The sequence below is a fragment of the Chanodichthys erythropterus genome, chromosome 12 (assembly GCF_024489055.1).
Source record: "Chanodichthys erythropterus isolate Z2021 chromosome 12, ASM2448905v1, whole genome shotgun sequence".
Classification (NCBI taxonomy): Eukaryota; Metazoa; Chordata; class Actinopteri; order Cypriniformes; family Xenocyprididae; genus Chanodichthys; species Chanodichthys erythropterus.
Window position 1 is genome coordinate 22186624 of NC_090232.1, and position 27259 is coordinate 22213882.

The following is a 27259-nucleotide window of genomic DNA, read 5'->3' on the forward strand; positions in this document are numbered from 1 at the left end:
AGAATTATAAATGTACTATTAAAAGAATTGAAATTATTTTAGGCCTTATAGCAGTTGTAACTTGAAACTTAAATACATTTGCTCTACTGGATCATATGTATTATATATTGTTGTTGTAGGCTATTTGAACATTTATCCAGCACATTTCTTCATTTATTTATTTTTTGTCCAATATATATTTGGGTCCTCAAATGAATCACTGTGGAATGGGGGAGGGGACATTGTTCTAAGACACAGGTTATGGGTTATATCATCTCTCATCATCTCTCCACCCTTTCACTCCACCGCAGCGCCGCCCCACACCCATAGACTTCGAAAAAACAGGACGAGAGCTGAAAGGAATCAAAACTTACGAAAATGGGCGGGGCTTACTGCGAGGAAGTTATTTCTAATTGGACATGGTCCAATAGAAGTATTTTTTTTAACTCTTAACCATATATTTAAACTAAATGGCTATTAAAGTTTGTCAGGAATATTCTTAATTAGGAAAAATTATTGTCCAGACAAATGTTGGAGTAACTAAATAGTATTTGCATCGTCACGTGGTATATAATACTTTACACTCCGCAGTACACGCTGGACCAATCCTAGTCGTTGTCGATTCATTTTTATTTAATAAATTTATTGAGATTCCTAACGTATATTTCCATTTGTTCCTCGGATAACAGTCATGTGAATGTATACATTTAAATGATTATACATTGTAGTGTATAAATACCTCCATTAAAACAAGCAGCGTCTTGGGATTTGAATGAACCTCAATGGTGCGTTAGTCTGTCTGAGCGCCCAAGCGCCTCTTTAGGAGGACACGGTTGTGTCACATAGTGAACAGTAACAGATGCCAGCTGATGCTCACACCTCACCTCAAACACTGCGGCATCGATGTAAGGCTCATCCTATAATCTCTCACTCTCATCTCTCTCTCTCTGACACATTTCTGCGAGCGAGTGTTTAAAAAGACGCGGATCTAGTAGCCGTGGGTTGCACTTACTGCATGACCATCACAAAGGTAAGAAAACTCATATTTGTACTTATATAGTTTTCTCTAGATTTTATGTAAATGTTCCAGGCAGTGTTATTTTTCATTTTATGTCATTTTATTTTGTTTGAGATTTTATAATAGTTAGAGTGACTTTAGAAATGCTTAGGCTATAATGATTTTGGTAAATAGCTATTATTACAAAAATTTTCTTCACTTTCATCACTATCAAGTCACAGTAGTTGTATATATTTCACATTGTTTTCTTGTAACCTTTATCTCATCCCAATGTCGACTGCGTTTATTTTGGGAACACTTTCATTTAGGCTAACACAATTCTATAGTTAATGAGCAATACGTTTTTTTACAGTATTTATTCATCTTTGTTAACCTTAGTTAATAAAAAATACAACTGTTCACTGTTAATATCTCGGGTCCAGTAAATAATATTAACAAATGAAACATTTGATTTTAATAATGTATTAGTAAATGTTCAAATTAACATTAAATGCTTCAGAATTATTTTGATTACCTAATGTAGTTATCTAATGTCACCTAATGTCTGATGTTAACTTTATTTTATTGTATTTTTTAGGCTATGTGCTTAGACTTTCTCTTCTAGAGCCTATAGGCTAGACCTTTATCACAGTGGAATTGCTTTGAATGCACATTAAATAAATGTTCACCCCAAAATGAAAATTTACTCATCATTTACTCACCCTTTTGTTGTTCCAAACTTGTATGACTCTTTTTCTTCTCCAGAACACAAAGGAACATATTTTGAAGAACAGTTTTGATTTCCATTTACATCAATTGTATGCACAATAAAACATGAGACATTTCTTAAAATATGTTCTTTTATGTACCACAAAATAAAATAAAGTAATGAGTAAACAATGACATAGTTTTCAATTTTGGGTGAACTAAGTATCCATGTACCATTTTTGATAATTATAACCAAAACCACAGTTTTGACATCCAATTTGTACTTTTCTTATGAGAAGCAACCTGCATTTGTATTCTGAATACTCTTCAAAAAATACTAATATAAAAAAGAAAAAATATAAAACACATGTCTGTCAGACAAGTCAGTTGAACTGGCTTGAAGACTTTCATTCATGTGTTTGATAACAAAATGGAGTAAATGGAATGGCTGGAGTGCTGAGTGAGACAGACAGACACTCAGGGGAGGCCAGGTAAAGAAAGACAGTTCATGTGGGTTGCCAGGTGTCAAAGTCCTGAGGGTGAGACGTGTCAAAGGGAGGTGTGGTCGTGTTCAGACATGCCTCTGAGCCATGAGTGCTGCAGTCTGGATCTTTACCTGGACACAGTATCACTTTGGCTCCTCTGTCCATGTAGGATTTATACTCACTCATTCATGTCTTTCTTTAATGTTTTTTTTTTATTACATTTCCAACAGTTCAGTGATAATTCACAGCATAGAAGCTAGATTTCCAGAATTGTTGGCTGATATTATGCTGGTTGATAAAAATAACACTGAAGCAACCTATTATTAGTATTTGTATAGGGTGAGAAGAGCAGTGCCGTTAGAAGACCTAAAGGGATAGTTCACCCAAAAATGAAAATTCTGTCATCATTCACTCATCCTCAAATTGTTCCAAACCTGTAGGAATTTCTTTTATCTGTTGAACACAAAAGTAGATATTTTGAAGAATGTTGGTCATCAAACAGTTGACGGTAGCCATTGACTTACATAGTAGGAAAAAAAAATGGTGGCTACAATCAGTGGCTACAGTCAACTGTGTGGTTAGAAACATTCTTTAAAATATCTTCTTTTGTGTTCAACAGATGAAAGAAATTCATACAGGTTTGGAACAACTTGAGGGTGAGTAAATGATGACAGAATTTTTATTTTGGGTGAACTATCCCTTTAACTCTCTCACACATGGAATGGGTGCTGCTGTGATGTGGTATTTTTGGAGGCCAATCTGAAGTTAGAATCATCCTGTTTTCCTTGACAAAATCCCAATTGGATTTTTCCATTGGCTTTTGGATTATTGCAGAAATTATTGCAATTATTGTTCATCATGATAATCTTCATAATTAAACACTACTAAAATTTGAAGCCTATACAACTGTCGAAAGTAAAATCTATAAACAAACTAGGCCTACACCACAGTTGCATCAGCATGACTCCAACGTCATGATATATTCAAAGATCTTGGAATTATTTTAATTTTTCCCTTCTATTTTTTGACCTTCAGTTGATTCCCTTAGTTATGGGCCAAGGACATGGTCAACTAATCCAGTGTTTACCAACCCTGGTCCTGGAGGACCGCCAACACTGCACAGTTTTGATGCCTCTCTTATATGTGACACACCCACTTGAGGTCTTGGAGTCTGTACTAATGAGTTGAATCAGGTGTGTTTGATTAGGGAGACATCTTTGGAGGCGTTTGCATGACATAGTTTTCAACTAAAAAGGAAAACTATTTATTCCTTTGGCCATTTACATAACGGCCTGAAAACGCAAACTTTTGAAAATGGGTTTCAAAGTGCTTGTTGTGTAAACTACAAAAAAAATTGTGAAAACAGAGACGTAATGCGCATGCATATTACGTGTTCAATCTATAGGCGCATAATGTTTCTTTACAAAGTGACATTGCCAAGTACTGGCCTGGCATGCATAATACAGCTTTTTTAGTCGTTTTTGTGGATCCGTGTGAACGAGGATTGTTTTGACAATGTTGTCATCTACGCAAAAAAACACAATAGCAAAACTTTTCCATTTTTATCACATCATTTTGGTGTAAACGTACCCTAAAATGTGCAGTGCTAGGGGTAATTCAGGACTGGGTACCACTAAATTGACTCATTAGTTATTTTTGAATAGTTGAGTAATTATTAAGTATGGTTTTGTAAATATTTTTACATTCTCAAACAGGTTGCACACTTGCACACTTCTCTGACCTATACATTATACAGATAGTGAGAAACTAACATTACATTACTGTCATAACATTATATTGTGTAATACTTTGTGTGATAGACATGCGTGTATTATTCAAAATGAGCTCATTTGTTTTCTTATTTCTGCACATCATAATAGTTTGACAAATGTAAAATCTGTTTAAACAGAGTTTGATTTTAGTCAAAATCAATTTCCCTTATTGCGTTTTCATTTTTATGTGCATAAAAAGTATTTAATATTTAAAGTAGTTCAATATAAAGCTTGTAATGTAAGATTGAAGTCTGTGTTTAAGGGTTAAATACAAACTCTGCTGATATACCACCTTAGCTCTGTCTTGATCTGACAGGGAATCCTTAGAGACTACACATCATTCCTTTTTTCTTGCTTTTGGTAAAATTAGAAGCTTTCCAATGGAAACTCACACCCATCTATTGATTATTTTTTAGAATGGCAGTTCATCACAGTTGTTGAGAAAAGAAACAAGGCAACATATGTGCATCAGTAATGTTAAGTTCATAGTAATACTACATTCTTTGTTCATTTTTATTTTTTAATTGATAATTTGATAAATACAAAACATCTAATTCATCCAGTAATTAAGAAAAAGTACACAATTCTTGGTGAACAACTTATTAATTAGCAACACTAGAAATATTTATGTCTTTATTTCATTGTTATACACAGTTGAATGAAGTGATCTTGGCCTGTGAAGAGAATATTATGTGCCATAGTAAAATATGGAAACATGGTGCTCAACATTTAACACACAAAACCTCAATGACAGTCAACAAACATCATAAAGAAAAACAGCAACATAAATCAAGTCTGCAAACAACAAAACAGTAATCCAATAGTTTATTCATCCTGCAATGCATGCTGGGAGCTTACAAACCCTTAAAAACAAACAAATAAGCAACACTGCTCAATATGAAACAACTCTTAGGCTAGTTAGGACTATATTAGAATTAGTTAGCCTAATATTTTATGTACAATCAAAGTAAATTATGCTGATAAAATAAAAATGCATGCTCGGTAATACGTGTGGAATCACACTTATCGTCTAGCAAAACTCTGCACACTGCTGTTAGCCTACTGTACCCACTCTGAAAACCATCAAGGGCATTTTCTCAACATCCTCTCTCCTTAAGTGGGTTATTGAATGGCATAGAATCTTCCTGACTTCACATGCCCCTGTAACACTCAAGTCATTATACAGTTTGTGTGTGCAGCACTTCCCTTCTTTGTATTAGTCAATAAACTTATTGATTCAGTTTCAGGTTTCATGAGCTCTTCTGAATGTCATAGTGTTTAGATGAGCAGATGGCTGTATTGTTTGCAACATTAGGCTATAGTTTCCCTCATTTAGGCAGGTGAACATGTCATGAATGGACATTCATGATTTATATAAGCAAATTTTATGTGGATCCATTTAATGTCCACTGTCTATCGTTTAATATATGGTACTATGATAATATAATAAACACAAATATAATCACATAATAATATTAATAATAATAATATCCAGAAATTTTAGAGAGTACAGACTTATTCAGTTCAGCCATAACCTACTTCCCCTTTCATCATCGGATTGGGGGAGAAATAACAATTTTGTTCACTTTGTTGTAGTTTGACTTGGGTATAAGAATCAGCAGTTGTAACACAAAAATAGCAGGTACAGGCAAACTGTAAAGTTTCTGACCACTGAGCCATTGAGAAAGACAGAGTTATTTGAAAGGGACGGTTCCTTCACGTTACGCTCTTTGTTTGTTTGAATCAATAATGTGTCTGCTAACAGAGTAAAGCCACGTGGCACTACAGTATATTCACTCTCCACCCATATTGCAAATGTCATAGAGTTAGATTTAGTTTATGAGCCTCAAGACTTGCATTTGATGCACAATTTTGATTTACCAAAGCAAGTACAATTCATGTCGTGTAAAATAGCGAAATAAATCATCCTAGACTGTTTTCTTTCTCTGGTGGCTGGAGATGTTTTTATCTTTGATTCTCTCTATCAGGACCAGCTTGGTGAGCCTCAGCAGCTAGACTTTTTCCCTTAAGAGGGAAATTCAAATGTAAGCTTTGAAAGTCAAATAGAGCATTTCCACTTTTCGGAAAAAAAGAGCTGGTGAAAATGAGCCACGTCTTTCAGCTTTAGTACATTGGTAATGCATTTACATTTTTCCTTACTCAACACATGGACTGACAAACTGCTGCTCACCTTAATGATTTTTTACCAAATCAACCAATGATTTCACAAATACAAAGGTAGAACACCTCCTACTAGTGCTAAATAGAGATTAGTATTTTCTAAGCAAACCACATAAAGACAGAGTGTATGGGGTGGGCATATGCAAAACATATACAAATTAGTTCTAACCTGGAATGTTTTTTTTCTGTCTCAATTTGGTTGTTTACCTTATCTTAACTTATTACTTAGCTCAAAGACAGTGTTGGTTGCAACCTAGACGCATTGGGAAAAATGCATCTAGTTTACATTTTTACAAATCTCCAAAAATATACCTAAACATACAATTCGCTGCAGTTTCCAGGTGAAATGACCACTAGCGGCAGTAAAACATCAACAACTTTTGTTCCTTTTCAAAGAAATTATGATAACGGGCAGATTACTGATTAATAAAGATTTATTTTCACATGGTTCCTTGCACAATACTGTGACCTCAAAACACATATATATATGATTTATAAACAAGTACATTTTGATGTTTGCATCACAACATCAGCTCCATATATATGCCATTTCTGAACTTGCATGGTAGCTCACCTGGTACAGCATTTCATTTGCAATACAGAGAGCTTGCGTACGAGTCCCGTAAATTAAATTGTTGCTTCAGTAACTGCGATTTCATGTTTCATAAATGATACGTTTTTCCAGTGAGCTTGGGTTGGTTACTTTAGCTGCATCTTATTCTAAAAGGGTTAGTTCATCCAAAAATGAAAATTCTGTCATTTATTGCTCACCCTCATGCTGTTTCACACCCGTAAGACCTTTGTTAATCTTTGGAACACAAATTAAGATATTTTAGTCGAGATCCGATGGCTCCGTGAGGCCTCCATAGGGAGCAATGACATTTCCTCTCTCAAGATCCTTTAAAGGTACTAAAAACATATTTAAATCAGTTCATGTGAGTACAGTGGTTCAATATTAATATTATAAAGCGTCGAGAATATTTTTGGTGCGTCAAAAAAATAAAAAAATAATAACGACTTATATAGTGATGGCCGATTTCAAAACACTTCAGGAAGCATCGGAGCATAATGAATCAGTGTATCGAATCATCATTCAGATTGTGCGTCAAACTGCCAAACGGCTGAAATCATGTGACTTTGGCACTCCGAACAGCAGATTCGACATGCTGATTAATTTATGCTCTGATGCTTCCCGAAACAGTGTTTTGAAATCTGCCGTCACTATATAAGTTGTTATTTTGTTTTTTTTGGCGCACAAAAAAAAATATTCTCGTTGCTTTATAATATTAATATTGAACCACTGTACTCACATGAACTGATTTAAATATGTTTTTAGTACCTTTATGGATCTTGAGAGAGGAAGTGTCATTGCTCCCTATGAAGGCTTCACAGAGCCATTGGATTTCAACTAAAATATCTTAATTTGTGATCCGAAGATTAACGAAGGGCTTACGGGTGTGAAACGGCATGAGGGTGAGTAATAAATGATATTATTTTCATTTTTGGGTGAACTAACCCTTTAATACATTCATAAGCATTCACTAATTGCTAGTAAAAAAATAAAGTCTAATAAATATTATTTCACAAATCTTACATTAAATCATAATATTCTATCTACATTGTATTTAATAATCATAATATTTACCTCTAAATGTTCTTATTACATTTATACTGCTGAGAACACAAATCGATCAAGCTTTCATTGCTATCTACAATTGTTTTCACATCCCTAGCTTATTTCTGGATTTTAAGTTATCATTTATCAGTCAGTTATCAAATCTGTTACTAACTAACAAATACTGATCTTGTGTTGGTCCAATAAAGCAATAAAGCTGTTAGTTTTATTATGGTTTATTCAGGACATACTCTCATGTTCTTATTCCAGATCAAACCTCACCCAAAGACCTCCTTTAAAAGAGTAAAGACCCTCTTGAAAAGCCCAGACATTTATCATATCAAAACAGTCTTTTTTCAACATTTTAGGGGTCATTAACATAACAACAGTCAATGACCTGGATACTCCCAGACAATACTAAAGTCAGTGCCTCATCCACACAGTTAGGATTTAGTAAGGTCTTAATGGCCCAGAAACTGAAACCAGGTGTCGTATTGTCAAAATGCAGATCTCCCCATTCAAGTTCAAATATCTTTTTCCCATTGAAAGATCTGCACCCGTAGAGCTTTTCCTGTGCTGTAGCTGGTCATCAGCATAATGTCTGTAATCTCTGGACATTAGTCAGCTCTTGAAGCTGCATGTCAAGCTGCTCTCTAATTGCTTGGATAACAGAGCCTGAACTCATTGTAATGGTAGTGTGAACACTACTTTTTTTGTGTGATCGACATTTGCCTTGCAGCAAGTCAGCAAAACAGCGCAGTTAGCAGGTTTTTCAACGATTTCTATCATCCTATGCCCTGTAGGGGTTCAGTTCCACCTCCATCACTGTGATAACTAACCTTCCAGGTGAAACTTGAACTCATTTGATAGAAGTGATACTGCCACAACTTCCGTCTGCTCGTTCAGACTAAACCTGACCTGTGGACTGGACTCTGTCCCCGCGCTTGTGTTTACACTCCTCATATTGAGTTGCATCCAGTAATTCTACCACTTTTACAACACCAGTCCTCATTTCCTGAGTATTTGTTTTACCTTACTTGTTATTTAGAAAGAATAAACATATTTCGATCATGCCTCTGTTTGACATGCGATAATGAACTGAGCTTTCCTTGTTGTACAATCACACAGAACAGCTTTTGCTTTTGCTTCTGCTTGTGTCACACAGCAGACAGATTCAGACACAAAGAATGGGTGATATGTCAAATATTCACAATGGCCTATATTCAGCTGGAAATAAATAAATAAACATAAGCTTGAACAAACCAAAGAATAAAGAAACTAATTATAGGTCCTTGCGCAAGAATAGAAAGTTAAATGTAGAAAAAGTCATCACATTACAGCTCCATGGCATAAATAATTAATGAAAATCTCACCAAATTAAGCAAAATATTGCAGTGATTTTATCTTCTCTAGCTGTCTCATAATTGACAAGTATGAGAGAGTGTTAAGAAAAATGGTTTAATAGCTTCTTTGATTTAAACTAAAGCAAGAAAACTGTTTGATTCATTTCCCTGAATCACTTTCTGTTTCACTTTTTTCACTCATTTCAACTCATAACTCTTAATTTGTATTTTGCATATTTTGTGTCATCACCCAGATGTCAATTTTTCATGTTCAGTAAATGTTTCATTGAAAATGTTGATACATTTAGCTGTTTATGAGTACATTTAGTTATAATGGTACATGTAAATTAAAATTAAAACAAAAAATAAATTTGAATGTAAAAAACACTCCTTTCAAAGAAAAAACATAATAATACAACATAATTAATATACTTATTTATCACCCTAGGGATTAATGTTCAGGAAATGAGTGTGGGGAATTTGTCCCGTTTTTCCTTCACACCTCCCCATCCCTATGCTTTCTGCTGTGAGGCTCCACCCATTTAGGGAGTGTGCTGTGCACACATGATCTCTTACCTGTTTGCTCACAAACACTGGACGTGCTGCTGGCTTTCTGTCCACATTTACTGAGGCTGCAGGGCAAAAGTTTCACATCTGTTTTTCTCTCTTTTTCTCACTGTGTTTATGTTGATTTTCTTCCTTCTTTGTCATCATTTCTTTTTCTGCGATGCTTTACGAGAGATCTGAAATGGAACTATAACTCCTCCGGTGGAAGTGGCAAACAGGGATATTTTCTCCACTTTTATTTCTGCATCATCTCTCTTTTCTCTCAGGTCTTCGTGTGCTCAGCACAGACAGGGTGAGTAGTTGAAAATTAAAGGATTTTTTTTATTTATTTTTTTTACTGTTAAAATGTGATTTAGATATTTTCTTCACTTCATTGACCCATTCAGACTAGTACATTTCAGGCATGCAATTGTTGTTATGAAATTGTTATACTTACTACTGTTATTTATTTGCACTTCTAGGCTTTATAATTGACTAAAAGACACCATAAGTTTCTTTTTCTAACTTAATGTGGCAATTGGCAAAAGCTACAAGCAAAAGAAAAGAATGCTTTTAAACTTTTAGTCTAGAATGATGAATTAAATGCCACGTTCCACCTTCTATTTGGATGACATCTACCCATAATATTTTAGTCATTTAATTAATTGTGCTTCAAATATATTGCCATGATTTTTATATCTGTTACCTACCCACCACACCCACACTGGCTAATCCATCACTCTGTTAATCATTACACTAGCCTTTGAAAGCTAAACAACTCAAACATATATACAAATCCTGCCACAAAAGGATTTGCTCATATATTTAAGAGTGTTGCAATGTTTTATGTTCTCAACTTGATTTCAATATGTTTTTGTTTGGTTGTGTTTATATTGACAGTACAATTCATTGGATTCATTTTCTCAAATCTCAGGTGTGTGTGAGTATGTGTGCGTGTGTTTTGGTGTACGTCAGTTGATTGTGGAATCACCTGGACATTTTTAGCTGTTGCTAGTTAGGCAGACTCAGACATCACCCAACACAAGATATGTAAATCCAGTTGTTGAAACACCAGATTTTCTTCTGAATAGAGTAGAGTTTGATCTTGCTTTTCTGTCTAGTATGGGAGAACTTTATCATTCATCAGCAAAACCTGTCATATTGTTTTCAAAATGTGTTTATCTACCCAGTCATCAGGGTTGTTGCTAACGTCTCTGATAGGCATTTTGTTCGTGAAATTGTTTCTGGCAGAAGAACTTGGCTATGGGGGTTTTTTACTTCATTGTTTTCTGCAGGCCAACATGGAAATCTTTATGGGTAGCTGAAAATATTATAAAAATAATAAAAAAAAAAAAAAAAAAAAAACTTTTATTCAGCAAAGACACATTCAGTTGACCAAAAGTGAAAGTAAAGCATTTGTAATGCTGCAAAAGATTTTTATTTTTCAAATAAATGCTGTTCTTTTGGACATTTTATTCATCAATAAATCCTGAAAAAAATGTACCGAGGTTTCCATCAAAATATTAAAGTGTTTGTTCAACCAAAAATTAGTCATTAATTACACACCCTCATGCAGTTCCACACCCGTAAGACTTTTGTTCATCTTCAGAACACAAATCAAGATGTTTTTGATGAAATCCGATAGCTGTATGACTCCTTAATAGACAGCAATCTTCCAGGTTCTACGTCTGAACGCCGGCTCAGTATTGGCCGAAGCTGATCACGTGAGCAGCATGACGCATACATGTGATGCTGATGCAGGAGTTGGCCAATAATGAGCCACCGTTCTGACATAGAACGTGGAAGCGCTTGACGTAAACAAGGTAGCAGAATGATACAGAACAGAAGATATTGTTTAAAAAAAAGTTTTTTTTTTTTTTTTTTTTTTTACGCACAAAAAGTATTCTCGTCTCCTCATAAAATTAAGGTTGAACCGCTGCAGTCACGTCAACCATTTTAATAATGTCTTTAGTACCTTTCTGGACCTTGAAAGTGGTTGTTAAATTGCTGTCCATTGAGGAGTCATACAGCTAATGGATTTCCTCAAAAACATGTTAATTTGTGTTCCGAAGATGAACGTAGGTCTTACAGGTGTGAAACAACATGATGGTGATTTCATTTTTGGGTGAACTAACCCTTTAAGCATGACAAAATAATACATGTTTCTTGAGAACTAAAGCATCAAAGTAGAATTTCTCCATCGCAGGAATAAATTGCATTTTAAAATATATGAAAATAGAAAACAGTTCATTTAATTGTAATAATATTTCACAATATTACGGTTTATTTTTAAAAGGTTGAGGTTAAAACATTTTTATTTCCTGTATTTAATTGAAATAAAACATATTCCACATCTTGCCCAGTGTGTTCTTTTAGACAATGTGGAAATGTAAGGCTATAAAACATATGTGAATGGACGAATGTATACTAGTGTGTGCACTAAAGTATTAAAATAGAAGGTTTAAGAATTTTTTTTTATTACAACTATCATTTTTATTTTATAATATGATGAAAGATTTATTTGTTGCATTTTGCCATCATAATCGTGTAGATACAGCATCTGTATTGTAGTAAAATATATATTATGAACTGATGAGAAATGCTCCCAAGCACATTAAACAGCACAAGAAATTTGTCAAAGCAGCTGACACAGGATCTTAACCACTGAAAACTGCCATACATTATTTTTGTCAGAGCTGACGCACATCACAGTATTTCATGAGCTGTTATTTCACGTTCTCTGTTATGCATTTATGTTTCTAATCTTCATTGAATATTAGACTTATACTAAAAAATTGACTTTCTGAACTTTCAGCCTTCATGGGAGCCTCATCTAGATGTTTTAAGGTTAAGAGCTATGATGAAGGTTTTTTTTCTCCGTTTATCTCTTTTTCAAACCTTGCGACAGCAATGTCAAATGTTTGTCCAAGTTATTTCACTTATTCTTGTGTTTCACTCTAGATGACATGGCGTCCTCAGTACCGTAGTTCCAAGTATCGCCACGTGTTTGGGAAGCCGGCCACAAAAGAGAATTGCTATGATGGTGTCCCCATCACCCGGAGTGTTCACGACAACCACCTCTGCGCCGTCAACCCTCGCTTTATCGCAGTTATCACCGAATGCGCAGGTGGCGGGTCATTCCTGGTACTGTCCATCCATCATGTGAGTGAAACATGTTCAAATCGGTGACTAGCACTCTTAATACTCTTTAAAGTACTGTAACATTGTTTTAAGGACTATCTGGTGAGTTACACAAGTTAGTGTCTTCCCTCTTTCTTCGAGGCACCGAAGAAATATTTACTGCATATTTATTTGCTTCTAATATTTTACATCCTAACATTCAGAATTAACTTCTCATACTCTTTCTTTCTTTCTTCACACACACATTGGGTTTTCAAGTTTAACCCTGACCCTAATGACAACCCTCACGGAAAATGTTCTACATGTTTTACATTTTCAAAAAAGATCATTTATTATGATTATAAACTGTTTTCCACATGGGGACCAAAAAATGTCCCCAAAAGTACAAGGATTTCTGATATTCCCATCTTTGTGGGGAAATTTTGTCCCCATAACGTAGGGTTTACCACACACATACATACATACATACACACGCACACACACTCCTGCATGCTTACCTGTTCTGACACACTTTAGACTTCTGTCATTTTATTGGTCTGTTGACTGTCTCATGTTTAGTCAGGTATTATCTCATGTCTCAGGAATGGCACAGGTTACATGAAAGCCCACAGGCATCTTTCTGTATTGTCTGTCTGTTCTCCTTCCACCCAACACCATAGAGTGACTAAAAAGTAGTATTCATTTAATGTTAATTTAAGTATACAATAAAGGCCTGGTTTCACAGACAGGGCTTAGCCTAAGCCAGGTTTAGGCCTTAGTTAAATTAGGGTATTTAAGTAGTTTTTATAAATATACCCTAGATAAAAACATTGCTGGTGTGCATCTTGAGACAAAACAATGGCACTGAACATATTTTAAGATATGTCAGTCCAAGTTACTTTCAGTTAATACAGCTCAAGCATGAATTTTAGTCTAGGACTAGCTTTAGCCTTGTCTGTGAAACCAGGGGGGAAATGTATTTTAGTTCCAAACAACATATAAAATGGTCTGATTACACATTTCAAGTTAATGCATGTTTCAACATTTCCACATTTTAGCATCTTTGCCCAGAAACAACGTACAGTTGCCAGTTTAGATATGAATAATGATAAAGTCAAGTTTCGTCACTTGTTAACTGAGTCATTTGTGTTACGTAATTGTTTTTTTTGGCTACTAAAGGATTTTCTCCTTGTTGAGACTTGTATCTTTTGCAACACATTTCTGTGCGGTGATTCTTGGTCAAACTTGTAATGACTTATTTTTTTGTATTACGCTGAAAACAAAACCTATCTTGTTTTCCAGTAACATACCTAAATATTCATAAAAATTTCATTTAAAAGCAACATTTCATATATAGATTTGGTTTTTGGAGAATGCTGTATGTATAATTGAACATGTGTTTCAACAAATTTTGAGACAAGACAAAATACACTTGTTATATTCAAGATACATTAATAAGTTTGGGGTCAGTATGAATTTTTGCTTTTGAAAAAAGTCTCTAATGCTCTCCAACGCTGCATTCATTTGATTAAAAATACAGTAAAAATAGTAATGTTGTGAAGTATTATTACAATTTAACAGGGACGTATCATGAAAACCTGACTTTTTCCGTTTAAGTGCTGTAATCAGGTCCCTGGTGCATCTACCAACCCAGAAAACGTGAAAAAGGACAACCCAATAACTTTGTTTTGGCAAGCATTTCTCTGCAGGCATTTTAAAAAACAAGCCGTTCAGATTTCGCTCCCCTTTTGATGTAGGAAGAGGATCTTATTATAATATTGCCGCCCCTTTATCTGCATGTTTCCACCCACGGCGGCGTCATTTTTTTTCCTCAAGAGAAAACAATGTACCAGTTTTATAGCCATGGCAAAAGTTCAAGCAAAGAATGCTAAATGTTCTGTTGTTGGTTGCACAGATGAGCACAGAACACTATTAGAGTCTTGTTAGCTTGGATAGCCTGCAAGTTGACCCTGGCAAGCTTGATTGCTAAAAAAGGAGCGTTTTTGTCCGAGCGATATTTTGGAAAAAATATGACAATTCACAGCATTTGATAGCAATCATAAACATTAGCCTGGTGTATATGGCTCTATTTGGCAAACAGATACGCTACTGTATAGTGGGCATCCATTCGGGTTTTGCACAACAGATTAACATGATTGCACATGCTAGTCGATGAGTTAAATCAACTCCACAGCAACTACATATATTTATCCACTAACCATTCAGAAATGTCCAGTTGCATTCTAAAAGTTTAACTTCTGATTCTCTCCATCAGTGTCTGACTCCGGTTTGAACAATGTAAGGCTGAACACCATTACTGACAATCTGCATGCGATTCTCCAGCTTTGTTGTTGTTGAGCAGTCAAAGCCTGAGCTGTTAGAGCTCCGCCCTCTTTTGGAAAGCAGGCAGGGAGCAGCAGCTCATTTGTATTTAAAGGAATACACACAAAAACAGCATGTTATAATAACGAACACAACCACATTTAACATAGACAGTACCGGACAAGGGAACTGAAGAAAAACAGGGCTTAAATACATGGAGAGGGTAATCAAACTGAACAGAAACAGGTGTGAGTGACTAATTAATAATCAAGGAAACTAACTAGGAACTCAGGCAGGCAAAACAGAAACACAGTGAAACGAAACTAAAACTGAACATACACATTACACATTATAATTGTGGAAAGAGTGATCGACTTTTTGGATTCTTTGACAAATTAAAAGTTCAAACAGCATGTATATGAAATAAATGTAAAAAAAAAATTGTAACATTTACATTTATCATTTTTGGATCAATTTAATTATTTTTTTTTTTTTTTTTTTTTTTTTTTTCAAATGTCCCCAAACATTTGAACAGTACAATGTACATGCCAAACATGGCAAAATCTTGACCCCCATCTTGACCCCATGGTTGTCCTCTATAAGTGTATATACATAAATAATGGTGTATTTTTGTGTCTTCTCAGACTGGCAAGGTTGACCCTCATCATCCAAAGATTTCTGGTCACAGAGGCAATGTACTTGACATCAAATGGAACCCATTTAATGACTTCTGTATAGCATCTTGTTCAGAGGATGCCACAGTAAGTGTGAACATACAGTGTGCATACACTCACCTCAGATTCAGACTGGTGCATGTTCACGTTTTACTCACACAAACAGATCTCATGTTGACCTTCAGTCCAGTAGCTGAATATTCTTGATATATTTTAATGTTGTTTTCACATTTTTACAGCTTATCATGTGTTTTTATTTGTTTTTCAGGTAAAGATTTGGGATATTCCTGAACATGGTGTTCTGAAGAACATCACAGTGCCTTGGAAGGAGCTGCAGGGTCATTCACGACGTGTCGGACTCATTGAGTGGCATCCCACTGCCAACAACATCATTTTCAGTACCGGCTATGACTACCAGGTAATTAAACTATACATACATTTTGTCATGGAATGAAGAGAGAGAAGATTTCAGTGGATTTTCCACCAGGAAGACATTTAAAATATTCACAGTAATAGGAAACTCTTAGCACACGTCACCACACGTGTTATCATGTGTTGCCATATTTGTTGATTGCGAGCAGTTTCTCAATCTTTTAATCTTAAACCCTTCCCCTCCAGTGCGAAGGCCAAAATAATTGTGTTCTTTGAGTGTGTGTGAATGAAATACAGTATTTTTATTCTTTTTATAGATAAAATAGTGTAGGTATTTACTTAAATATGTTTTAAATAGGAAGGAAAATAAAAAAGAATTGTAAAATATCTCGCAATAAGTGCAACTATCCAACAGAGAATTACATAAACCAAACAAAAATAGAGAGATAACACTGTATTTTTAGGTAAAAGTCGCAATTTGTGTACTTCAGAAATATCAGCATCTTATTGTCTTTATTCCATTCGATATATTGTATAAATTAAACTAAGTGTTAATTGTAACCAGCAGCAGCTTTTAGTATATATATTTTATAACCTGAAAGAGACCCAAAAGTCTGCAGTGACCTAGTTAATATTGGAAGAGTGTGAAGGATCTCCTAAATAAATAATAATACAGCAATTAGTTGGACAAGCAGCGCTCCAAAAATGATGATAAATGGGATAAATGGGAGAACTTGATAAATGGGAGATTTAATTAAATCAGATCACAGAACTGCTTTTTTGCCATGCTGATATTCAGAAAAATAGTTTAAATAAGAGTCACTGCTGCTATAATATATATATATATATATATATATATATATATATATTATAGCAGCAGTGACTCTTATTTAAACTATTTTTCTGAATATCAGCATGGCAAAAAAGCAGTTCTGTGATCTGATTTAATTAAATCTCCCATTTATCAAGTTTTGCTTGTCGCTTGTTTTATAAACATGTAATTACAGTCAAATCACTGTAGTGAAATCCCAACTTTCTAAGAACTTCAAAAATATATATCCTTATTTTTTTTTTTGCATAAAAAGCCTAAACTCAGCATCTAATTTCAACATAACTGTATCAGCATATGATTGTGCTTCATAGTATGCAATGTATGCATCAAATCTTGAGTCAGTTTTTCTTTACCAAAAATTGTTTGGCCAAAAAAAAATAGTAACACAGCCTTCTATTTTTCTTGTTATAAAGATGCATAAAATTTACATTTACATTTAGTTGCATATCATTTATATTGAACACTGAGCACTGATATTACTCTTTATGAGGTGCATTCAAGTTTGTCTTTGGGGATTATTGATTTAGCATCTTGCCATGTATGTGATATTGTTGCCCCTTTTACAGCCCTGTAGTAAAAGCCCTGTAATGCTATAATAATCAAAATGTTTTCCAACCTGTAGATGAATATTGAAAATGTTAATTGATTCCTTTTTGATCAAGAAATTGTTGAAAATCTAAAAGCCTAAAACTGCCTTTGTATCTGGAGGCTTTTTATCCCTTATTGCATTTCTGGGATGCTCATAGCCAGTCTGATACATTGTTTCTGATTGTGATTTCCTAATACATTGTTTCTGATTAGTATACCTGTACAAAGTACATTAACATTAACTCATTTGCGAGTTCCCCCCTCCATTTGAACCTGTTTCCCTCCATCTCAACCCCCCATGAACAAAAGTGGTTTTAAGCATCTCTCTTTCCCAATCTTCTTTTTCATGGTCCTCTGCCCTGTCCTCATTTTTTCTGTTTGGGTTGTTTTTGAGCTGTCCCGAGGCAGTGAAGGTGGGTGTAGAGCAACAATCTTCACAATGCATAGGCTCACACACACTACCTCACATTCCTTGCAACGTTTCCTTAAGTTTGCACAATCCTTAACTGTAGACAGAGTGTAGAGTGATTAAAATTGGTTCCCACTAATTGAAATGTTGTCAGCCAGTCTTAATCAGATTTTAATGAATGACATTTAAAAAAAAAAAAAGTGTTTGGAGGAATGATTTACAAATGTGACATGGTGTTACAGTTACTACCATTCAACAGTTTGGGGTCAGTAGAATTTGAAATGTTCACCAAGGCTGCATTTATTTAATCAAAAATACAGTTAAACAATTTCTTATTATTATCAATGTTGAAAACAGTTGTGCTGATTAATATTTTTGTGGAAACCATGCTTATAAAGGATTCTTTAATGAATAGAAAGCTCAAAAGAACAGCTTTTATTTGAAGTAGAAATCTTTTGTAACAATGTAAAAGTCTTTTCTGTCACTTTTTATCAATTTAATTAATCCATGATGAATAAAATTATTCCTTGCTTTCAAAAAATCGTACTGACCTTTGAACGGTAGTGTATTAAATGTCAGTAAGAGTAACTTAAGTGTTTGTTTTGTGTGTTCATGTGTAGGTTATGGTGTGGAAGCTTGACGTTCCTGAACAGGTGATCAAGAACCCTGTGCGGTCCATCAGTGTCCATTCAGATGTGGTTCTGTCCATGTCCTTCAGCACAGACGGCAGCAGACTCGCCACCTCTTGCAAGGATAAGAAGATCCGATTGATCAACCCACGTACTGGCACCCTTTTGCAGGTGTGTGTGGCCTTGAGTCAGATGTTCTTCTCTATCTGTCATGCACATGTGCATGTTTCTGAAGCTCATATTATTAGGTGAAACCAATCATGAGTTTTGACTTCATTTATTTCCATAACTTTACCCAGGCCATCACTAATTCCTTCACTTAATTTGAATTATGAGCTTTGACACAGACAGCATACAGTTTGTGCACTTGCACAGAAATGCACTTGTCTGCCTCTCTGACACCACACATCCAAATCTAACACCTTTAAAAAACCATTGCAGCCTGGCTGATCTGTTACCCAGAGGTCAGCATCAGCCCAGAGTCTTACATTCACACTGTCATGTCTCTTCATGTATGAACACAAGACTTCAATTCACAATTTATTTCCTTTTACAGGTCAGGTTTGATTGATTTTTGTGATGACTAAAATGTGTATTTTTCGAAAAAGAAAGAGAAAGGGGATGTGCATCTATTTTTAAATCTCACTGTAAGTGTAATGTGTGATTTTAGGAGACTAACTGCAAGTCACACAAAGCCAGTAAAGTGCTATTTCTTGGAAACCTGAAAATGCTTATCTCTACGGGCAGTTCACGTTGGAACCATCGTCAGATTGCACTTTGGGAACAGGTAAGGCCTGCTAAAAATAAACTCCTTCATTTTTCCTATTTTCATATTTGTATAAAAACACAGCATGTCTTCTTTTTATGATACATTTTCATTCGTTAATTGAAAGAAATTCTCAATCTGAGCAATTATTGCTACAATGGTACCTATAAAATCAAATACAAAAAAAGATACAATTACACTAAAAATGCACACCAATGCTATACACATTGCAAAGTTGAACAGAATTGTTTCTACTAGAAAAAACATGAAATTGAAATTATAATCAAATGATTTATTGATAACTTATAACTATAAAGTCACAAAGCACAACTAATTATTTGTTTTTAATTACTTTCTATAACAAATAACATTAACACTTTACAATAAGGTTCATTAGTTAACATTAGTTAACTACATTAGTTAACATGAACTAATAATGAACTGCACTTCTACAGCATTTATTAATCTTTGTTAATGTTAATTTCAACATTTAATACATTATTAAAATCTTGTCAACATTAGTTAATGCACTGTGAACTAACATGAACAAACAATGAACAACTGTATTTTTAATTAACTAATTTTAACGAAGATTAGTACATACAGTATGTATTGCTCATGGTTAGTTCATGTTAGTTAATAAATTAACTAATGTTTAACTAATGAACCTTATTGTAAAGTGTTACCCAAATATTTTTGTGCAATCCATAGCAATTGCTTTCAATTTTAATGCATCCTTACTGAAAAAAAGATATTAAATTATTTTTTAGTGACATTGGAGTATTTGAGATACACTTACTTTTCATTCAAAAACAGAGGAATTCACTATGGGGCAATTACCTGCCTTCACGTTCTGGTTGGAATTGACCTACTGTTTATATACTTGCCCCAGTTTGACAGCAAGTCCTGATTTTGCAGAGTTAGACATGTTTCTGTTTCAACATATTTTGTATATCCCTACCCCATATCTCTACCTCTATACCTAATCCAACCCATAAGTTATCCCTAAAATCAGGGGAAATGTGAATAACACTGATGTAGAAGCACCAAACCCTGATTGTAAGCCTAAACTTGACATAAACTGTAAACTTGTCCCTCAAATATGATTGGTTGAATGGAGTGTTGTTCCAGGATCAATAAAAATGTTGACCCAGTAACATACATGTTTTACTTGGGAAATCAGGTTCTGTAGTTTGACAGGTTCATCTTCAACAGGTCCATGACTCGCTTTAGTCACTTTAGTCCCCCTAGTGTCACAATCATGACATAGCAGTTATTTTTGGTGACCATTACAATGTTTTTCTGTCTACCTTCTTATGGGATGAGTCAAATATGGATCTAATGCATATGCTCTTCTAATTTTTGTATTTGTAAAAACTTTATATGGGTATTTTTGATTTAGGGCTTTGGTTTAAAGAAACTAGTATGGTTTAGATTAGAAGTCCCAAACTTACATATACACATGTGTGTTCTGCAGGATGACCTCTCTGAGCCGTCTTATACAGAGGACTTGGACGGCTCCTCCGGTGTTCTCTTTCCTTTTTATGACCCTGACACTCACATGCTTTACATAGCTGGAAAAGTGAGTACATATAACCTGGACAGCCAGATTGGCAACTAGTGTTTTAGTATTGTGTTGATGATACAGGTTATTCATGGATAACAAAATCCTCCTTCAAACTTTTAGGGTGATGGAAATATCAGATACTATGAAATCAGCCCTGAGAAGCCATATGTGCACTATTTGACTGAATACCGGTCTCTTCTACCACAGAAGGGAATGTGTGAGTACTATACATTAAAAGCCTACATGTGCACACACACACTTACTCATGACAACGGTTCTCTTGCACAAGTAGTCAAAACAGCAGTAACATAATTTGAATAGTATAGATGGTTCAAAAGCTGGTTCATCCTTGTTAATTAAGAATTTGTTTTGCCATTTCTGTCACTAATCAGGTTATGTGAGTATACTTTAAATGCTTTAGGTGTCAGAGTAGCACTTGTACATAAATATAGATTTGATTAAAGAATGTTCACCTTCATCTGTATTACATGACTACATAAAATGCATGAATCAGCTAAACAGAGTTTATTATTTAACATATGTACAGAGACCCCCCCAAAAATGTATGTGAACACCTAAAATGTATGAATATTTTCTAAAGAACTGCATTAGAAAAGAATTTTGCACATTTTTGAAGCAAGCTATTTTGCAAAAAGTGAAAAAGAATTTATTTACGGTTTGTTTGAATTATAAAGGAATAGAAATGCAGTGTAAAATAAAAAATAAAATAAATAAATCAAAGTAGCCTACACATTCTGGTTTAGTTGTTGACTTTCAGGACAAATGTTTGTTGGAACGCAGTTAATGTACTGACCTGCGTCTGTGATTTAGCCTTACTTTGAACTTGCTAGAAAATATATTCATCTACTGATATTTGTTTGGTTAAAAGTAATTGAAAAATGACTAAGAAAAGTGTTCATTCTCATAAGTTCACATCTAAAAGATAATTCTGATAATTCATCATTACCAATGTGTATTCACAAATATATTTAATTAAATACATGACATAAACGTTTCAACAGAAATTACATTAAAATATATTTTAGTTCACCATAAATATTTGTCAGTACATTCATGTCATGGCTGTACAGACAATCAAAAGGGAGAAGAGAATCTAATTGCTAGTGATCTCCGATTTCTGAATGAATCATTCTTTTGAGCCGTTTCTCAGGAAGTAACTGGTCGGGCCAGTTCACAAAATCAAACTGAATCGAACTTTAGTTCCGGGTTGATGACGCAAGTTGGTTCAACCAACTGTAGAAGTTTTCAGAGGATTACTGAGGAGTCTGATTAGTGAGTTGGCAATACTATGCAAGCCTGAGGCATGTACTGGAAAATACTATAATCAAATAACATTTTAATAAAACCTGCAAAAACCTTTCTGTCAAGAGATGTAAATAAATTGTACTATAGTTTATCGTGCATGCATATTATATTTTAAGTTGTTAAGCTAAATCAAGGAGTTTATAAGACTGGTTTATTCTTTAGACATGTAGAACGTATCTGCATTTATGCGTCAATGTCTGTAATACTGTAGGTGCAAAACGTTTAAGAAACATATCCAAGATGTAGGCTACTTAAAATTGGTCAGTCATATACGACATAAAGGATCAGCGAATTAAACTGTGATCACAAACACCATTAACTTAAGTAAATGAAAGGCAATTACCAGCAATTTTGTGTTCACACAAATAACTTAAGTAAAGTTTGAACTGTCAAATGAACTGTCAGAACCGGTTTGCTAAATGTTAAAGTTTGCTAAATGCTAAAGTTCTGCTGATTGTCTTTATATACATTTTAATTTTAAAAACTTTTTTTTTTTTTTTTTTGCGATTACATGCAATTAAGTGTAAGAAAACATTACATTTAGTTTCGTACAAGTATATGTTTAAATTATTAAAATGTGCTAAAGTGTACTTCTTTTTCACAAGGGTGATTTCCTACTCAGAACATGTCTTTGCATTCTCTTTCAGGTGTTATGCCAAAGAGAGGGCTTGATGTGTCTTCCTGTGAAGTATTCAGATTCTACAAGCTAGTGACAATCAAAAGTCTCATAGAACCTCTATCCATGATTGTTCCACGAAGGGTATAATCCTGTTCACACATCCATTCAAATACATATAACAAAAAGTAGAGCTAGTTCTCTTGTTGTCTCTGTGTTGTCCTTGATGATATGATCCCCTGGTAAGTGATTACAAGAGATGTTTTTGTTCTTTTCTGCAGTCGGAGACCTATCAAGAGGACATTTACCCCATGACAGCTGGGAACAAGCCTGCCATGACAGCAGATGAGTGGATCAGTGGTCTAGACAAAGGTCAGATAGTCTTTTAAAGGAAATTTCTGTCATCGTTTACTCATCCTTAAACCAGTGTGACCTTCTTTCTTCCATGAAACAAGAAAAGTCAAAGTTTTGTGGAATGTTTGAGCCGCTGTTTTCCATACCATTCAAGTAGATGTTGATTTAAGAGCTTCATAAATGAACCATAAAAGCAACATAGAACGCATAAAAGTGGTCCAACTTACTAAGTGGCTATTTTAGTCTCTTGCCCTTTGAGAGTTGGGCCACTTTTATGCTGGGAACAAGGGATATTAAATGGATAGTATATAAGACAGAGCACAAAAAAATACACTAGCATTCAAAAGTGTGGGTTCAGTAAAAAAAAATGTATGTTTTTTTTTTTATGTTTTGTCTCTTATGCTTACCAATGCTGCACTTATTTAATCAAAAATAGAAAAAAATACATATAATGTTATAGAAATAAATCATGAGACAGCTGAGTTTTTTGGTGATTCAGAGAATAAATCTGAGACTATGCCTTAATTAATACTTTCTTTTGCTCTGCAGGTCCCTTGATGATGTCTCTGAGGCCTGGAAGTAAACTGGACTCATATGTGGAGGTGGGCTTGGGGAAAGGCCCAACAGACTCGACGGAGACACGCCATTCTCGCAGTCAACCAGGACTATCGCAGCTGATTCAGCAGCGCGAGTGCAAAGAACCTCACCTTACCTTGCTGCTCCCCTCCACAGATAAAAACAGCAGCTCGACAACCTATGTCAGCAACGGACAGCTAGATTCCACTCACTGCTCACCGCCAAAAACAGAGAATGAGGTATGCTACATATAGCTTTGCAGTGATCTGTCATCCACCTTAAAGAGATAGTTCACCCAAAAATGAAAATTCTGTCATCATTCACTCACCTTCAAGTTGTTCTAGATATAAGATATTTTGAAGAAAGTTTGTAACCAGGTCACATTGGGGCACCATTGACTTCCATAGTAGAAAAAAAAAAATACAATGGAAGTAAATAGTGCTCCAAAACTTTTTAGTTTCCCACATTCTTCAAAATATCTTCCTTTGTGTTCAACAGAACAAAGAAATTTGTACAGGTTTGGAACAACCTGAGGGTGAGTAAATGATGACAGAATTTTCATTTTTGGGTGAACTATCCCTTTAAGTGTTTTCATACTTTCCTCTTATCTAATGTGTGTTTATGTATGTGTTTCTGCATATAGCTACGACAAATGTTTTATAAGCAGCAGGAAGAGATCCGACGGTTGAGGGAGCTTCTTAACCAGAAGGATGTGCGGATAAAACAGTTGGAATTGGAGATCAAAAATGTGAGAAACTCACAAGCCACTCTTTGAGAGAAACTGTCAAAAGCCTTGTCTTCTTCACTAACATTCACATAAGAACTTTCTGCCTCATGAATTATGCTGTAAAGGTGTGATCACATTTACCGTTGCTCAGCAAAATTTCACAGGCGAAATTCAGTAATTTCCGTAGGAATTCATGCAAACTGGAGTTTTGTTTGCGTTCTAGTTGGTCACGCCAATTTGTGGCATTGACCAACAGAAAGCTGCTTTTTTGAAAGTGACTGTATGTGAGCAATACTTCATGCATCGCTTCACTATTGACAATAGACAATGGAGCTTTTTTGCCCCCGAAATTTTGCTAATGTGACCGCGACCTTAAAAAAACACATGGGCTACATTCTCATTATTAACATCTCTTTATGGAAAGTCATTCTGTGTATCCACATTATGTGCACATAAATACTGTACAACCTCCATGGTAGTTTTTTTACACTTTAGCACTATGCAAACATTTTTTGGATTGTGATCATACTTGTTTAAATGATTTTTTTTATTATTATTATTTTAAAAAAGCTTATATGAGCATATGTGTGTTTCATTTTATAAATTGGGTTATTTGTGATTATTCGTGAATATGATTGTAACAGGAGAATTTTGTTTTTTCTGATTAGTTTTATATTTAAATTTCTGTGCAAATGGATGAGTGGTGTGGCAAAGAAAGTTTAATAATGGAAATCTGAATTTTTAGAACAAAGGGACGTAATTTTGAAAATATAAATGCTTATGTACATTATCATCTTATGTTTAAGTTAAAGTTCGGTTTTTGTATGTGTGTGTGTGTGTGTGTGTTTAAATGCTGTTAAAAAAGTTTACTAAATCCCAGCATGCACTGATGAGGCACCATTGTCGGAACTGGCTGGGATTCACACAATATCTAAGGAAAGTCAAGTTTATTTTCAGTAATTCCTTCAAGCTCATTCTGCAACACGTTTACTGTGAACTGCCAAAATGCATGTACATACCATGATATTTGAATGGTTTACCATGTGTTTCACTTAAAACCAACCAGTTTCACCCATTAGGAGCTCCTGATAAAACGCTTAGTATCACAAATTTGGAAAAGCCATATTTTTTTTTTATTATTAATAATGTTTTGTTTATATATGGATCTGTACATGCACACATCAGAATATATAATAGAATAAGAGGTTAAAGATGCTATTTTAAGTGTTGTTGCTGAAATATTTCTTCAAATTATTTACTAAATGTTATCCAAGCAGCCTTGATTGCAGTCTCTTCTTTTTTTAATCCTAACATAAATAAGTTATATAATTTTTGTGATCAGGTAAAATAAGCCAGATAAAGGCATTTTATCATTTCCTATAAGGCATTTACTGCAAATAAAGATTTGCCACAACTGTTTTATTATTAAACAATTTGTTATTTAGCTGGTATCCTTTTCCAAGCAGTTTGAGTGATATTTATTCCTGTCTCTCAAGCACACAAAGCTTTGACAGACTGGTCAAAATGATTCGAATGGAGTATAGCAATTATTAAATGCATATTATTTCCATTCAAAAATATACATTTTAGTTGCTAATTCATGTATTGTTACACTTAAATGTACACACACTGACACATTTAATACATATAAATTCCTGTAATGCCGTATTCAACAAAAATAAAGGTATGAAGGTGTTGACTTGGTGGAGGGAATATGACATTTTTAGCTTAGAATCAAAGTGCGAAAAATGGGGGTGCACTTCGTTTGACTTGCGGTAAATTAAATGTATACACTACCTGTCAAGTGTGGAATAATTTAGATTTTTTTATAGGTGTCTTTTGCTCATCATGCTGCATTTATTTGATAAATCAGTAAAATGTTGAAATATTATTACAATTAAAATAACTGTTTTCTATTTTAAATATATTTTAAAATGACTTTTTCCTGTGATGGCAAAGCTGAATTTTCAGCATCACCCATTTGGAAGTTTACTGAGCCCTTTGGTTGAGAATCTAGAGGTTTAATTTGTAGCTCTCCCAGTTTGCTGGTCATATAATTAGAATATCATCAAAAAGTTTATTTATTTCACTAATTCCATTCAAAAAGTTAATTCATTCATTACACAAACAGATATATTTCAAATGTTTATTTCTTTTAATTTTGATGATTATAAATGACAACTAAGGAAAATCTGAAATTCAGTATCTCAGAAAATTAGAACATGACTTAAGACCAATAAAAAGAAAGAATTTTTAGAAATCTTGGCCAACTGAAATGTAAGAACATGAAAAGTATGAGCATGTACAGCACTCAATACTTAGTTGGGGCTCCTTTATGCGGCGTGGCATGGAGTCGATCAGTCTGTGGCACTGCTCAGGTGTTATGAGAGCCCAGGTTGCTCTGATAGTGGCCTTCAGCTCTTCTGCATTGTTGGGTCTGGTATATCGCATCTTCCTCTTCACAATACCCCATAGATTTTCTATGGGGTTAAGGTCAGGCGAGTTTGCTGGCCAATTAAGAACAGGGATACCATGGTCCTTAAACCAGGTACTGGTAGCTTTGGCACTGTGTGCAGGTGCCAAGTCCTGTTGGGAAATGAAATCTGCATCTCCATGAAGTGCTCTAAAACTTCCTGGTATATGGCTGCATTGACCTTGGACCTCGGAAAACACAGTGGACCAACACCAGCAGATGACATGGCACCCCAAACCATCACTGACTGTGGAAACTTTACACTGGACCTCAAGCAACGTG

At 34.7% G+C, this 27259-nt stretch overlaps 1 protein-coding gene across 2 annotated transcripts; it reads left to right on the forward strand.

The window, feature by feature from the left end:
• The first annotated feature begins 704 nt into the window (after window positions 1–704).
• Window positions 705–26248, forward strand: coro2aa (coronin 2Aa). Of its 2 annotated transcripts, none has more exons than XM_067402748.1 (12): window positions 705–1009; window positions 12588–12788; window positions 15713–15829; window positions 16011–16160; window positions 18564–18743; window positions 19243–19359; window positions 20816–20920; window positions 21026–21122; window positions 22879–22991; window positions 23129–23219; window positions 23751–24016; window positions 24421–26248. In XM_067402748.1, the coding sequence occupies exons 1-12, from the start codon at window positions 995–997 to the stop codon at window positions 24550–24552; spliced, it is 1584 nt and encodes a 527-aa protein (XP_067258849.1). In that variant the 5' UTR covers window positions 705–994; the 3' UTR covers window positions 24553–26248. The 2 variants fall into 2 exon arrangements, with proteins under 2 accessions (XP_067258849.1, XP_067258850.1); XM_067402749.1 differs by lacking the exon at window positions 705–1009 and adding an exon at window positions 9614–9939.
• The last annotated feature ends 1011 nt before the right edge of the window (window positions 26249–27259 follow it).